This window comes from Lolium rigidum, chromosome 4, assembly GCF_022539505.1.
Source record: "Lolium rigidum isolate FL_2022 chromosome 4, APGP_CSIRO_Lrig_0.1, whole genome shotgun sequence".
In the NCBI taxonomy this organism is placed as follows: Eukaryota; Viridiplantae; Streptophyta; class Magnoliopsida; order Poales; family Poaceae; genus Lolium; species Lolium rigidum.
Window position 1 is genome coordinate 262,693,057 of NC_061511.1, and position 15,907 is coordinate 262,708,963.

General features: G+C 47.1%; 1 protein-coding gene across 2 annotated transcripts; it reads right to left on the minus strand.

Moving 5' to 3' along the window:
* Positions 1–406: 406 nt before the first annotated feature.
* Positions 407–2,601, minus strand: LOC124650426 (transcription factor FAMA-like). 2 transcript variants are annotated; one of them, XM_047189959.1, is made up of 4 exons: positions 2,274–2,601; positions 1,444–2,103; positions 862–1,371; positions 407–732 (listed from the first exon to the last, which is right to left on the minus strand). In XM_047189959.1, the coding sequence occupies exons 1-4, from the start codon at positions 2,283–2,285 to the stop codon at positions 643–645; spliced, it is 1,272 nt and encodes a 423-aa protein (XP_047045915.1). In that variant the 5' UTR covers positions 2,286–2,601; the 3' UTR covers positions 407–642. The 2 variants fall into 2 exon arrangements, with proteins under 2 accessions (XP_047045915.1, XP_047045914.1); XM_047189958.1 differs by having other exon boundaries at positions 1,444–2,106.
* Between the last annotated feature and the right edge of the window lie 13,306 nt (positions 2,602–15,907).

The following is a 15,907-nucleotide window of genomic DNA, read 5'->3' on the forward strand; positions in this document are numbered from 1 at the left end:
ATCTCACAAAATGATATATGTATGCTAATTTTCTAAATATTATTCGCAGTTTAAGCATGACTAGTGTTCTTGGACCCCTTAACAATCTCCATCAAATTCTGCCACTTAGTCACACATAAAAGACTTAAAACGTACTATTAGTATCCGCAAGATACATATTAGGATAATGCAATACAAAACTAAATAATATTTGTATTTGCCATTACTTTCAAATTAACGCACGAGTCCACTGCACCTGATGTAGTTTCCATATATCTGATCAATCGGGCGCTTCAGAGACACGCACGTGCTTAATCGGGCGCTAGCTACTAGCGACACGGGCTATATCTGATGTAGTTTCCATATATACACATCAATGATAAATTAAGATACAAAATAACCCCCTTAACTTTGAAACTAACGCACGAGTCATTCATCACAGATTCATATTGTGTGAATAAACAAACCAAATGGTGTGTTTCTGGCTGCTCTAATCAGCTTACACACATAGACATGTGAAGGAAATATAGTGTGACACGATTAATAAATTACACAAGCTGGAAAAAATATATAGCCGAGCACACGCTGAAAATATAGAAATCGAAATAAACCGAGTTGCCAGCATCCAACGCAAGCTCAATGTCGAGTACAGGCCGGGATCGATCATAATGTGTAGTTGACGTCGATGAAGGTGAGGATCTGGTGGACGGCGCCGACGATGTCCTCCGCCGTGAATCTTGGCTCGCCGGCGATCTATATCATCAGAAGCCGCAATTCCATCACTTGGTCAGTTTCTTAGTTACACACGCATGAAACGATTGATGATCTTCAGCTTTTAATCTGTGTATATGGGGGGTGCACGCACGACACGAAGGTACGTACCTTGACGTTGAAGGAGTAGAGGACGGTCTGCTCGATGGTGGTGATGTTTGTGTGGAGGATGGACATGTGCATCTCCTCCAGCACGGCGATGGTCTTGATGAGCTGCTCCGGCCGGCGGCGAGACAGGACCTTGATCACAGCGTCTTCGCCCAGCACGCGCACCTCGATGTCCGCCAGGCTCGACTTGTTCTCGGCCACCTCCTCCTCCGTGAGCCCGCTGCCGCACGTGTCGAGGTCGACCATCACCTTGCCAGCGGCGCCGCCGTCACCGGTCGCCACCGCAGGGAACGGGAGGCTCGGGGAGACGTAGAAGGGCGGAACCTCGTGCCCTTGCGGCGGTGGCGGCTCGTGCATGGTTGTCGCCGGAACCGCCCCGGCGGTTCCATCGGCGACCGGCCGTGGCGTGTCGCCGTAAAGACGGCGCCGCTTCTGTGACTCGAGGCACTGGATCAGCTGCTCTAGCTCTCGTATGAACTCTATGGCGCCACCTATGATGGATGCTTGGTCTCCCTGCACAGAACGTGACAGTATGTTTATTACGATGTGTTTATCAGTGGCATACTGTGTGTATCAGAGACAAACCCTTTGGACGTAAGATCCTGGCATGAGGGACCGGAGCACCCTGAGGTAATCGTTCATCTGCCGCCGCCGGTTACGCTCGACGGCGATGTGCGTCATCCGCTGGCTCTCGACTTCCTCGCTCGTCTTGGTGGACCGAGGCCGCTTCCGCCGCCCGCTCTTGGCTGCCTGGTCCCCGCCAGCCTTCTGGCCAGTCACCCTGCCGCCTCCGTCAGACTGCTGCACCAGCGTCGTGCTCTCCGAGATGCCGCCGCCGTGATCCTGATCGCGCGCGCCTCCTGATCCGTCGGCCGTGTTGCTCCCGCCGTCCTGCTCCGCCGCGTGGTGGATACCCGAGGCTCCGCGGGGATCAGGGTCGTCCGCGGCCGAGAGCTCGTGTGACTGGAACCTGAAGAAGTAGCTGTCTTCGCCGTCGTCATCACGGGCGTTGTCGTTGTGGTCGGCGGACGGATGGTTGAGCGCGAGCCTGGGGCCAAAGTCGGCGAACTGCAAAACGTCGGAGAAGCTGAGCTTGTCCAGGGACACCTGGCCGTGCGGCGCTCCCTGAGGTGGCTGCGGCGCCTGGCCCAGCATGTAGTCCACCATCTCGGCTCCCGCGCCGCCGATCACCTCCTCCTGCGCCGCCCCGTCCAGTTGAGCAAAACTATCCAGCTCGTGGCTTCCCTGCTGCGAGCGCCCATGGCAAACAATACAACTTAATTGATCTACACGTACGACTAACGGACTAAGCAAACACTACTTGTGAAGCTGATCGAGCATGGATAGATGGAAAGAGAGGCTAAATTATGCTCCCATGCATGCATATGATATGGATCACGGATGCATGGACGTACCTGTTTTTCCATTATCACAGGGAGCACGTAGACGGCGATCTACCTTCGGCAAACTCACGACGGACGCATGCATGCAGCTGGCTCTCGATCTGTGCTCACGCGCCGTCCATCATGCACGCACGCGCTGCACGGTGTGGTTCGCACAGCAAGGAGAACCTGCACTGCCGTGACAGAACAAGGAGAGGCGACGGAGGAAGACGAATGCTATATCGGTGGATTAAATTTGTGGGTGTTTGAGCTGTTGAGAGGAGCCTCTCGGTCGGATGCATTAATTGAAAAAAGAGGAGGATGAATTCACCGCGCCACCTCCGAAGTATGGAACGGGAGGCTCCGGCCGGCCGGTGAGTTATTTTTCTCACATGCGCCACGCTTCCCGCCTCTGCTTTTTCTTCTTTGCTTCTCCATCTTTTCCTCTACTTTTTGTGATCTTTTCCTTGGGTCGACATGTGACGATGGATGACAGGCCCAGCCCAGGTGGCTTGCGCTGCGCTAGGGCAGGCAGATGGCCCTGGGCTATCACAATACACAAGCGATCTATCCTTGAAATAGGCTTTCGCCCCGCTTTATAAATAAAGGCAAACGGCCGAACGATACAAATTGATGAGGAATTCCTCTTACAAGCAGATCAGAGATAAACTAGAAAACTAAGAAGCACTGAGCTTGCCACCAAAGATGATATGAGACTAAGAAGACCCACGCTCCACGACAACGCCCCCAAGAAGGTAACGACGCCACTGCCGCCGCCGTTGCCAAGACCACAATGGTCTAGGATTTTCACCCGCAGCCCAAATGAGGAGAGGATAGCCACATCGACGCCCTCAAGAGGGTCACGACACCCGCAGGCGTCGCCATCGATGGCGCCGAAGCGCAGGGCTTTCGCCCGGAACAACCCTCACCGCAACTGGTCCCTCAGACTACAAGCCACCCCCGAGCCGAGCTTCTACCGCGCGATCTGGGCACTGATCACACCAAGGCGTGGCCAGCACCAGGAGCCCCCGACGCCCACTCCTCGCCACCCTCCTGGCCCGAAGAGACGGCCATCACCACCGCCACGTCACCCGCTGCCGAGCCGCCCGTGCAGTCCACCTTCCGGGGCCGCTGCCTCGGCATCCGCGAGCTCTGTCGGTGTCGCCAGGTCCATCGTGTGGCCTGAGAGCCAATGGAGGTAGAAAGGTTGGACCCGGATGGCAGCAACATCATAGCCACCTGGAGGACGTCCTCCACCGCCGCCAGCGGGTGCCGACCGGACGCGGTGACAAGGACACACCAGGCCCCTCAGGCCCGGCCGAGTCCAGGCTGGGCCCGTAAAGTCCCCGCCTCCACGCTGCTGCACGTAGGCCGCCGCCGTTGCTGCCGTCCTGCTCCTCCCCGTGCTACCGCATCCACTCCAGGTGACGTTGCCAGCGGGAGCAACCTGGCCCGACCAAGTCCAGATGGGCCCCGCAGGGCCCAGATCTGGGCCTGTAGAACACGGCCGCCGCCACTGCACCGCAACGCCCCGCCGCTCCGGCGCCGCCGCAACACGAAGCTGCCACACAGCGCATCGCCCGCCGCCTCCGCTGCCAGCCGCCACGCAGCGCCACCGCCGAGGGTGAGGTCCACCGTGCACCGCCGCCTGACCGCCAGCCCCGCCTGGGGAGGACCTGCGCCGGTAGAGGAAGAGCCACCGCCGCCGGCACCGCCCGGGCTTTGCCCGGCGGCTCCCGCCGGCGGCGGCGGTGAGGGGAGGGTGGAGGAGGAGGGACGGGGGGTTAGGGTTTGGTTCGCCCTGGAGTCGCTCACGGGGGAGCGACCCGAGGGAAGAGACGTGGCACAGTGAAGTCCCACAAGCGATATATCGCCGCATTATCGTTTGGATGTGGTTGTTTCTTCTGTTTTTTTTTCTTTTGAGATGGAACACCTCGATTCCATTATGAAATAGGCTCGGCAACATCGCCTGCCACAAGCCCTAAACCATGTGGCCTCTAACATGTGTACGGAGAGGCTCAAATCCGAAAACGTCATAAGACGTGAGATATGTTGAAGTTCATCAAATCATCATTAGACTTACAGTGAATGTGTATTGGGGACTTTAACGAAGTACTCCGTAGGAAGGAACATGTTGGTGTCAACAAGAGATGTCGTGCACGAATTGCAGCCTTTCGCGAGACAGTTGATATTTGTGGCCTAGTTGACCTTGTGATGTAGCCCGACCTTCGATCTTTGCTACATCATGTGCGTCAACCTCGCGACATGTCACGTAAATGTGAATCTCATCCTTTATATGTGCCTACATTCACCTATATGGAATGGTATGCTCAGTGGCGAAGGATGGAAATAACGTGAGGTAGGGCGAACTCTGACAACAATATGTAAAGAACAAAATAGTGTGAAGACATTAATGATATATATGATGCAAACAGAATCAATTATAACTATAAAAATAGAAATATATTTAATTATAAGTAGAACCTATAAATATACCAATAATGCTAGCTCAATGGCAAAATTTTACCTTTCTAAAAAAATCTTTTGTAATTTTATGGATCAAGACTTTTAAATATCGCTTGGTCGGCTCGCAACTTGGTCTTGATGATAAGATTTGTCACCAAGAAATATCTTTTAGTTGTTGTCTTCGCCACTGTTAAAAAGCAATGCCAACTCAGTAAGGTGATAATGTAGTTGGAGAAACTTGATGTGCCTTCAAAAAAAATCAAGAAATCTCTTAAGTCTTCTATTCTCCGAGTATGAATAATAAATAGCTTAAGGTTATCTTTTATATAGGAAGAGATGTGATAAATATAGGTAAAAAACAATCTTATTCACAATGAACCTAGAAAATGAGTCTTGTTTTTGGTGAAGTATTTGTTTTTGGTTCGAAGTTAGTTTTGCACAGTTTTCACTAAAACAAGCATAACTTTCTCATACGGTATCCGTTTTCGATGTACAACCACTCAAATTGTTCAAAAGAAACATATGCGCCTTAATGTATTCACAAAAATCAAGGTAGGGTAGATGCCATACCTTGCCCTAAGGGGAGCTTCACCCTGGGTATGCTACTTCATCCTCCGTCATATGTCTATGATAGGGACACATCAACAAATACGGAGGAAGGAAGGATGCCACAAATACTCGAGGACTCAAGGCCGAGGTCACGGAGGTATGGAAGAGGAGACAGAAGAAGATCTGTTGAAACCAGTGCATAAACCGGCGCCGCCGGTCCCCAAGCCGAACCCGACCGACGCACGAACCGGCGCGTTGAAACACTCGCGAACCGGATTGGCGCCCAGCCCGGCACCGCCGGTCTTACCGCCAGAATGCCCCGAAGTGTGTTATCTTTTACCTTTTTCTTGTACCCAAACTACCCCTAGGTTGTGGTTCTCTCTATATATAGTCCCCCTCCCCACCTAGAAACCGAAGAGATGAATTGAGATGAAACTTGCTTATGCCTATTATCCCTTTGTGGATTAGGGAAACCCCTCCTTAGATTTCCAATCTATTGTATCAAGGCCACTCCTTACCTAAATCTTTTCCATTCTAGCAACTCTATCAATTGAAGATCCCTTGCTTTGCAACTCTATCTCTTGCTCTTTGGAATTCTATTTGTGTTTGTCGATCATTTGCAAGGGATTCTTCCTTTTTGTATTTGTCTTGCAATTCAATCGAGTTGGTGATTCGGGCTAACGAGAACAACCAGATTTGTATGTGTGAGTTTGTATTGTGTTATTCAAGTTCGTTCACATCTCCACGAACCCCTCTGCAATCTCACGTCCATTGGTCAAATTCATGAGATCGGGCAACCCTCGAAGGTTCACCCTTCATCACCTTGGCTACAATGGTCTAGCCTGGACTTTTGAAAAGAAGGTGGCGGGAGGATCATATTGTCGTACTTGCTTAGACATGACATTGGTGACATCGAGCTGGAGTGCTTGGTAATCTCTGGCATGTATAGAGCACCTCACGGCGGCAACTTTGGATCATTCGCCTATACTCCTTTGCCTTTTACCGACTGTCCAGCACTCCCGGCCTGGAGGTAGTATTTTTACATATGAGTTAATGCGGGAATCACATGAGAATTTTGACCCTTTTTCTGAAGAATGTTTGGCAAGGAAAGGGAGCAGTACAACCACTAGGGATATGAACGACAAGTTGCAATCAGTACCAACCAGCCTCAATAGTTGGAACCGAGATACGTTCGGTAATGTTCGAAAGAGACTAAGGGAGCTCAAGGCAGAAACTAGAGCACCTTTGATCTTTGCCTGATAGTGTTGGGCCAACCCATGCTGAGCTCAAGGTATGCGATCACATCGTGAGCTTCATCACCAGAAAGAAGTAATGTGGTGGCTGTGTTCCAGAGTGCAATGGCTCTCGGAGGGGGATAAAAATACCCACCTTTTCCATCAACGAGCAATGAGACAAAAGAATAAAAAAATAGAATATCAAGGTTGCAAAGAGTGGATGGGGAGATCACTGACAACCCGTATGAGCTTCAATCCAAGGCACGAGATTTTTATAATAATCTCTACATGTCCGAGTGGACGAGTGGGTTGGAAGAGGTTCTAAATACCATGCCTAGATCGGTCACAACAATGATGAATTAAGAGCTTATGGCACCGTATTCAGACGAGGAGGTGAAACAACTTTATAGCAGATGTTTCCTACCAAGGCGTTAGGGCCAGATGCATATCATGCACACTTTTCCAGACCACTATGGAGCTTTCGTATCCTCTGTGGAGAAGATAGACCGGATGAGATAAAGGACATCTTCATTGTGTTAATTCAGAGGCAAGTCCTTCAAAGTTAGGTCAGTACGATCTATTAGCTAATGCAATGTTCTTTACAAAAATTGCTTCAAAAGTTCCTGCCAATAGGTTGGAGAAGATTTTGCCAGAGATCATATCGTAGGAGCAATCGGATTTTGTGCCGAGGAGATTGATTAGGGAAAATATAATTACAACTTATGAGTGGTATAATTTATGAAGAGAAACAAGGCGAAGAAACATCAACATTCTCCTCTTAAGCTGGATATGGGGAGGCATATGATCGGGTTGATTGGTTGTACCTCAAGGCTAGAATGATAAAGTTGGGATTCAACTCTGATTCGGTAAATCATGTGATGAGAATGGTCTCCACGATAACATTCTCAAATTTTTTCAATGGATCATCGACTCAAACTTTCAAACCTACTCATGGTATCTATCAAGGAGATCCTATCTCTCATATTTATTTTTTTGCTTGCAGCAGAGGGCCTCTCGTGTCTATTAAAATCAAAAGGTGTGTTACGATCATCAAACCTTCAAGGTCTAAAAGTGGCTAGCCCAGCCCCGGCAGTCAACCACCTAATTTTTGCAAATGACAGCCTACTTTTTGTGAAATCAAGCGTAGCGGGAGCTGGAGAAGTAGTTGAGGAGTTGGTAGCCTACTGCCAAGTCTCTAGTTAGAAAATCAATCTTAATAAATCTTCGGTGTTCTTCAACAAATGTTGTCTAGTGGTGACATGTAACACCCCAACTTTTGCAACCTTGTTTATTTGTCCATAATGCAAAAATTAGGGGGAACAAAAACTTTTTCTTAAGACTAATTAGATGAATTGCCTTGATTTGTTGTTATGATGAATTGCTTTGATATGTTGGTAGATGTATTGTCTTGATTTGCTTGTTGAGTTTTGTCTTGAGCTACCTGAAAGAACAACACCTCTAGCGATTGGACAAACAACTCACCTAATAAAACACATGAGTGACTTAGGAAAAATTGTTTTCCTTCTTACTGCATCAAATTCTTCTCCTGATGGCAACATGAGTGTGCCATCTTGATTTTCCTCTTTATGCAATCTAGCTCAAATCGTCCTTAATTCAAAACTTGGAATCATCTACTCCTTATCATATCTTTCCCTTGCAATCTAAAGCCATGCACTTGGTCCTAAACCTACCATATCTTGAGCACTTCTCAACCATGTCATTGCCTTGAACTAAATCCCTCTATACTCTTTTATCCTTGCATGTTTTGAGGCTAAGTCAGCAATCTGATTTGGTAGGCTCAAAAGTTCCAACTTTGGCAGTTGATCTCTAAGCACCCACAACTGTTTTCTGGTGACCTCAATGCATGGATCTCATCTGTGCATCTCCCTCTACAATTTCCACGTTCTGCATGTCTCATTCTACCCCTGCAACTCTTATATCCAACTTGATCTTATACCTTATCCAATGTTTCAACTTTAGATCACTTCCTTCACTTTTACCTCTTGTTTTTATTCAAGTTTAATCTTCACAAAACCAAGAGTGTGAATGATGGGTACATCTTGTAGCCACCATCTATCCTTGAGAACACTCCTCCCTAAATTAGTTTTCTTTCTCAAAAACTCTATTGTTTTTCCTTCTCTAGTTTTGATCACAAAACTACTTCTAGTTTTATTAAATCTTTTCAAGATATTTCTTCAAAGAAAACCAGGAACTGAAATAGGTTTTGTTTTCCATCCCATTTCTACCAAGTACTGATTTCTAAAACATTATTTTCAATCTTGTTTTCTTTTTAACAAAAAGCTTGTTGATGGTGCCTATACCATTTCTTGTTCCTCTTGCTTATTTTAAAACTCTACTTTACTTGAGAAAGTAGGTAGAACATTTTGAACTCCTATGTTTCAATTAGTTTCCTCTCAACATTTTCAAAATTCCATTCCACTTGGTCATTCCCAATTGTCTCTAGACAATTGAGGTGTGTGCTATACCTTTCAATTGAACTTTTTCAAAGGGGAACACTTGCACATCTTATGCACACCTCTGATCTACCACATTGTATTTCCCCATCCTCCAATTCTTGATCAAATAGATGATCATTTGATACTTTCAAATGGACTCCCTTCAACTAAACCCTTGACTCAGGGAGTATTTTAAACCACTCCCAATTGACCTCTTATTTGAAGAGCAACTTATATTTCATCATACCTATCTCACTCCTATATTCCTTTCCATCATCACCTTGACCTCTTGAATTGATAGTTTATGTTACCCTTTTTCATCCTTGAAAGTATATGGTTACTTCACTCACCATCTCTCTTAGCCTTTCCCTACCAGTGTCTAAACCACCATCATCTCTTAGACACATCTTTTATCAGGTCAGAATGCCACCACCATTTACTTTAGCACCCTTGTGCATTGATTATCACTTTGCCTAAAAATCTATATCTCTTAGGCCACCATTTTTGCAAAATGTGAGACACTCAACCTTGGGTGTCATGCATGTGTGGCAATACTCTCTAGATGATCACTTGTGCATGGCCACAAACTTGGCCGGCCGTGCCATGCATGGCACACATGCATCATGCCTCTCCATCTCTATCTCTCTCTCACATAATTACTCCACCTTGGGAAAACCTCTCTTTCCTTGTCCCTTTCCAATACCACTAATAATTTCAGCTTGGGTCAAATTCTTCCCTCACAAGCTAGCCACCCACCTCCACCAATCAATGAGAGGGCTGCCACCACTCTCTCCCTCTATAAAAACCCCATAGCCGGCCACCCCTTCCTCTTTTCCTCTCATTTTTCTCCACTCTCCACTCATTCCCCTGCCTTACCCACTCCCTCCTCTCCTTATCCCACGAGCTGCTGCTCCTCCTAAGCTCCATGGCCGGCCATGGCCATGGGAGCAAGCCAAGATGAAGCTCCCCTCCTCCCTCAAGCTCTTCCTCACCATGAGAGCACACTCTCTCTCTTTTTCCCTAACCCGGCCTAGATGGTTTTCTCCCCTTCTCTTTTCCTCTCTTGCTAAGATTGGATCTTGATGCAGGTGCATGTTGAACCAAGCATGGAGAAGGTTGAGAAATCCTCAGATCTAAAGTTCTTGACCAAAGTTCGTGCAAATCCATGCAGTAATTTCTTCAAACTTGTTGTTTCAGATTCTGATCGAACTTGTAAAATCCACCAAAACTCGTGTATAGCTCCGAATCGAGTGATTCAAAGTTCAACGGTTAGCTAATGAAAATATCTACAACTTGGCGTTGGTTTCATCCTCAAATTGCAATAGTTTTTCCTTAGTAAATAAAGTTCTGTAAACATGAAGATTCACTGTTTGTTAGATTTGATTTGTTTTAAAAAACCTTTTTGAGCAAACTCAACTGTGGGTGAAAGCCCTCTCCAATACCTTCATTTTTCCGTTGGTATCACTTCGAATGACCTCCTAAAATTGAAACGGTTTACAGATCAAGTTCTGGTCAGATCTGACTTTGTCTGTTTATGCCAGGAGCTTGGGGATGAAGTGAAACCAATTGCATTAGAACCATATTGTCAATACCTTTCAGATGCAACTGACCTCATATTTTTAGGATTTTTCTACGATTTTTGGCATACAGATCTTGTTTTCTGTACAGTCAGATTCAAGCAAAATCCTAAAATTGTAGGTTCAACCTGTTTGAGTGAATCCAATTGGGTGAATCTTGTATTAGTATTGGCCATCTAGGAAAAATACCGTTAGTCTCTGTTCATACATATTGGTTACTGATATTAACATGTGTGTGCTATATGAGTTGTTGGTCCAAAACTTTTTGGTTTATTTTAAAACCCTTGACCAACTCTTTTTATTAGAACTTGCCAACCTTTGTTTTATAATTTCAAAACAAAACCTCTGCAACTTAACATTAGATCTATTGTTTTGCTTAATATTTTAAAAGGGTGTGGTATCTTGCTTGCTTCCTATTTTTGTATAGTGTTAAGTGAGCAAACTAAGTTAGGAAAACAGATTTCTACTTTTCCAAGAATGTTTGAAACTGTTTTGTGAATGTTTTTGGTGCCAAACTAATGCACTTGTCCTCTTCATGATGTTATCTACCAGGGGATATTTGGTTTATACCATGGTGATAACCGAGAGAGGCAATTGCTAAGTTGTGATGCACTCATGCCTCTACTAGGTAAATAAATGGGGTTTTCCAAATTAAAACTCTTAAAGTTGTTTTGTGGTATCTATAAGTCCTTAGTATGTTATCCCTTGGCTGCATGGTTAGTTGTTGATTGTTTAATGTTGTCTTGTTGGTGCAATGTGATTGATTGTGTTCCTTTTATATTTTCCGGCGATAGATGCGAACAACTCCGGAGAAGAAGAAGTGGAATCAGACAAGGATTTAATTTATATTGTTGGAATTCTTTTTGGGATGGAGTTGAAGAAGTCCAGGGACAAACAAGCCAACCAAGGCAAGCCATCTTTTGATCTCTGATATGATGTCTCTTTGGATGTCATCTTGTGCTATCAATAGCATCTTGGTTCTATGTGTGATGATCTCCATATTGTTGTCATCTATGCTTGGATGCAAGCATGGTACCTCTAGTAGTTTTATCTTGTCAAGGTCTTGGTAATTGGTTGGGTGTATGGTATCATGGCCATTTCTATCCAACTTGTTTTCTATATTTAGCTTGAACATGTTCCACCTCGGGACAAGATTCATACTACACCACCTTCTAGTGTAGAAGTATCAATACCATGATCCTGGTGTATTCTCAAATTGTGATGAGTATGCCTAATTCCCTAAATGGTGTTGGTGTTGGTCAATTGTCATCCCTATCTTATTGATCGGGTTAGATAGCACCAAAAATCTGAAAGTATATTTCCTCTTATGTTGTCATAATACATGCTTAGCTCAAGCAAGTATGATCCACTCCAATACCTCTTTTTCATACCCTCAATAGCGTGATGACCCTCATCTCGGCCATAGTGTTGTATTAGTTCAACTCATGAAACTTTAGGTTGGGAACCCCTCAAGGTTTACCTTGTTGTAAATGTTTATGAAAACCTTGGGTGAGGCAATCTTACCCAAGCGTATGGTTTATGAAAGGAAAGAATCTTGAAAAAGATGGTTGGAAAGAGGAAGGTGTGTGTGACTTGGGTTTTTGAGAAAAACGACACATGGTTCTTTGTATTCGCTCGGAACAACTAAACCGCGCAACCACATTACCCCAAAGTGGGCACGGGGCTTAGCTCGTAGTTCGTTCTTCTTAGCATGGGACACCGCACAACTATACAAGGGTAAGGTTACCCCCGAGTCCGGGTTGTCGTAGGTGGAGACAATCGTATAACGGGATGCCTTCGAGGCTACCCGTCCGGAAGACACTATGGGTCTCTGATGCGTGTAGTTGACACGTCCGTTGGGAACCCCAAGAGGAAGGTGTGATGCGCACAGCAGCAAGTTTCCCTCAGTAAGAAACCAAGGTTTAATCGAACCAGTAGGAGTCAAGAAGCACGTTGAAGGTTGATGGTGGCGGGATGTAGTGCGGCGCAACACCAGAGATTCCGGCGCCAACGTGGAACCTGCACAACACAACCAAAGTACTTTGCCCCAACGAAACAGTGAGGTTGTCAATCTCACCGGCTTGCTGTAACAAAAGGTTAACCGTATTGTGTGGAAGATGATTGTTTGCAAGAACAGTAAAGAACAAATATTGCAGCAGATTTGTATTTCAGTATAAACGAATGGACCGGGGTCCACAGTTCACTAGAGGTGTCTCTCCCATAAGATAAAAGCATGTTGGGTGAACAAATTACAGTCGGGCAATTGACAAATAGAGAGGGCATAACAATGCACATACATGTCATGATAAATATAGTGAGATTTAATTGGGCATTACGACAAAGTACATAGACCGCTATCCAGCATGCATCTATGCCTAAAAAGTCCACCTTCAGGTTATCGTCCGAACCTCTTCCAGTATTAATTGCAAAACAACAGACAATTGCATTAAGTATGGTGCGTAATGTAATCAATAACTACATCCTCGGACATAGCATCAATGTTTTATCCCTAGTGGCAACAAGACATCCATAACCTTAGGGGTTTCTGTCACTCCCGCATTCACGGAGACATGAACCCACTATCGAGCATAAATACTCCCTCTTGGAGTTAATAGCGAAAACTTGGCCGAGCCTCTACTAATAACGGAGAGCATGCAAGATCTTAAACAACACATAGGTAATAACTTGATAATTAACATAACATAGTATTCTCTATCCATCGGATCCCGACAAACACAACATATAGCATTACGGATAGATGATCTTGATCATGTTAGGCAGCTCACAAGATCCAACAATGAAGCACAATGAGGAGAAGACAACCATCTAGCTACTGCTATGGACCCATAGTCCAGGGGTGAACTACTCACTCATCACTCCGGAGGCGACCATGGCGGTGAAGAGTCCTCCGGGAGATGAATCCCCTCTCCGGCAGGGTGCCGGAGGAGATCTCCGTAATCCCCCGAGATGGGATTGGCGGCGGCGGCGTCTCGGTAAGGTTTTCCGTATCGTGGCTCTCGCATGCGGGGGTTTCACGACGGAGGCTTTAAGTAGGCGGAAGGGCAGGTAAAGAGGCGGCACGAGGGGCCCACACCACAGGCCGGCGCGGCCGGGGCCCGGGCCGCGCCGCCCTGGTGTGTCGCCACCTCGTGGCCCCACTTCGACTCTCCCTCGGTCTTCCGGAAGCTTCGTGGCAAAATAGGACCCCGGGCGTTGATTTCGTCCAATTCCGAGAATATTTCGTTACTAGGATTTCGAAACCAAAAACAGCAGAAAACAAAGAATCGGCTCTTCGGCATCTTGTTAATAGGTTAGTTCCGTAAAATGCACGAATATGACATAAAGTGTGCATAAAACATGTAGATATCATCAATAATGTGGCATGGAACATAAGAAATTATCGATACGTCGGAGACGTATCAGTCTCCTGGCTTGGCAGTGGAGCCACGCTCAAAGTGAGGTGAGCTGCCACGGTGCCGGGGAGGTACATACCCCATAGGGTAGGATCCTGTGCTAAGACGAATAGGCGAAAGGCTATGTCCGAGTTTTTTTCATGGCATAGTTGATATGCGGGGATGATGACCACATGATAAACTCGCGGATCTTGTGGGGAAAGTGTGCAAACTCTGCAGAGTCAAATCTATTCGAATAGTCGCGTCCGCGGTCATGGACAGTTGGGATGGCCGTTGCCGAGCTGTGTCGAGTTTTGTTTTATAAAGTGCTTTACAAAGAAAGAGAATGTGTTGGATGTACCGAAAGGGTACGGGAAGGTTTGTGCCGACCATATGGAGATGGTCGAGGAGAAAGGAACAAAATTTGGGTGAACCCTTCCTAGTGTTTCATGTAGGGGAACTCTTCTTAATAAAGATACAGAGATGTCATAGTTTATCTTTTGAAGTATCCTCTTCAATAAAGATATAGAGATGTCGTAGTTTATCTTTTGAAGTATCTTCTTCAATAAAGATATAGAGATGTCATAGGACCACCATAGTGTCCCCATCACTTGAGATGCCGGGATGCTATATCCACAAGAGAAACTACTTCTCTTCTTCATGCTATATCCACAAGAGAAACTACTTCTCTTCTTCATGCTATATCCACAAGAGAAACTACTTCTCTTCTTCATGCTATTTCCACAAGAGAAATTAGCTCTTCCCTCTTGTCATCTTAGATTAGCACTTTTTATCTTGCACTCTTGCAAAGTACCTTCGTGATGGTTTGCGAGTACAATTCCAATGTACTCACGGCTTGTCCCTGGCTATTTACTTGGCCAGACTTGAAGGAGTTCGTCCGATGAAGAAGGAGTTGACGACGTCTATACGAGCTAGGAACGTCTTCCCAGTCAGTTGCCTGTAGGGTTATGGCAGATGACTTGGGCTCTGCGCTGATGAAGTGATGACTGCTACTCTGATGATTAGTTAGGCCCTTCGAGGCTATTATGTAAAGGAGAGTGGATTTGCTAACCGCGTGTATACGTGAGCACGCATCCATTACCGTTGGATTCTCTTTGAGATTCTGGTCTCACAAACGGACACCAAACGGCGTTAACGTGCATTTTCAAGTCGATGTCGTCCTCTTTTTTCCTCTCGTCTAGGCGTCTATTTCTTCCCCAACCTGCACAAAGATTCCAAGAGGCCACCGCCCATCCCGTTGCAGGCTGCACGCCGGCAGTTGCCTTCGCTCCGCTGCCTGGCCGGGACGGAGGACAATGGAGGTGCAGGTTCTCGCCCATGGAGGCTGGACGGCGCCATCGAGCGTCAGCCTCGCCTCGCCTTGCGTCTTTCGCAGGGGTTGGCCGCCGACAGAGTGGGGAGCGATGGGACAGCGGGCGGATGGGCAGCGGACGGAGGAACCTGTCGGAGTGGCGGGCGGAGGGGCCGTCGGTGGAGCTCGCGCCCCTCCCGTACCTGCAGCGGCAACGGCGAGAGAGCGGAGAACCTGCTGACGCGCGCTCGAGAAGGAGCGGCTGAGCGGCGCAAGTGGAGAGGTAGTTGCGCGTCAGCGAGCACTCGACGGCGGCGCTGGTGTTCAAGCGCGGCGGGCCGTCGTCAGGGAGGAAGCGGATGAACTTTTTCTCTCTGGGGCGGCGCGGTTCACCGCGTCCGATTCGCCCCAAATCTCGGCCGGAATCGAAGCTGAGAGTGGCTAATTCGGGAGCATCCCGTGAGGGGGGCGGACGGAGGGGGGCGCACGGTGGTCGAGCTATAGCGTCGGGGGCGCACGAGGCCGGATGAGGTACGGCCGCCGCCGTATCAATCGTCCCCCATCTCTTGCCCCATCTCTTTCCCCATCCCTGCACCGCAGGTATCCAGTGGAGGAGCGGGGATTTCCTTCCTCTCCAGTTGGGTAATTAGTATCTAATCCAATTGCATGAAGGCAAAATC

What these genes read in the sequence shown, in the direction of transcription:
- LOC124650426 (XM_047189958.1), bottom strand. An exon ending in CAGGATCTTACGTCCAAAGG is followed by an intron (nt 1,372 to 1,443) that starts GTTTGTCTCTGA and finishes CGTTCTGTGCAG; the next exon opens with GGAGACCAAGCATCCATCAT. An exon ending in TCTACTCCTTCAACGTCAAG is followed by an intron (nt 733 to 861) that starts GTACGTACCTTC and finishes CTGATGATATAG; the next exon opens with ATCGCCGGCGAGCCAAGATT.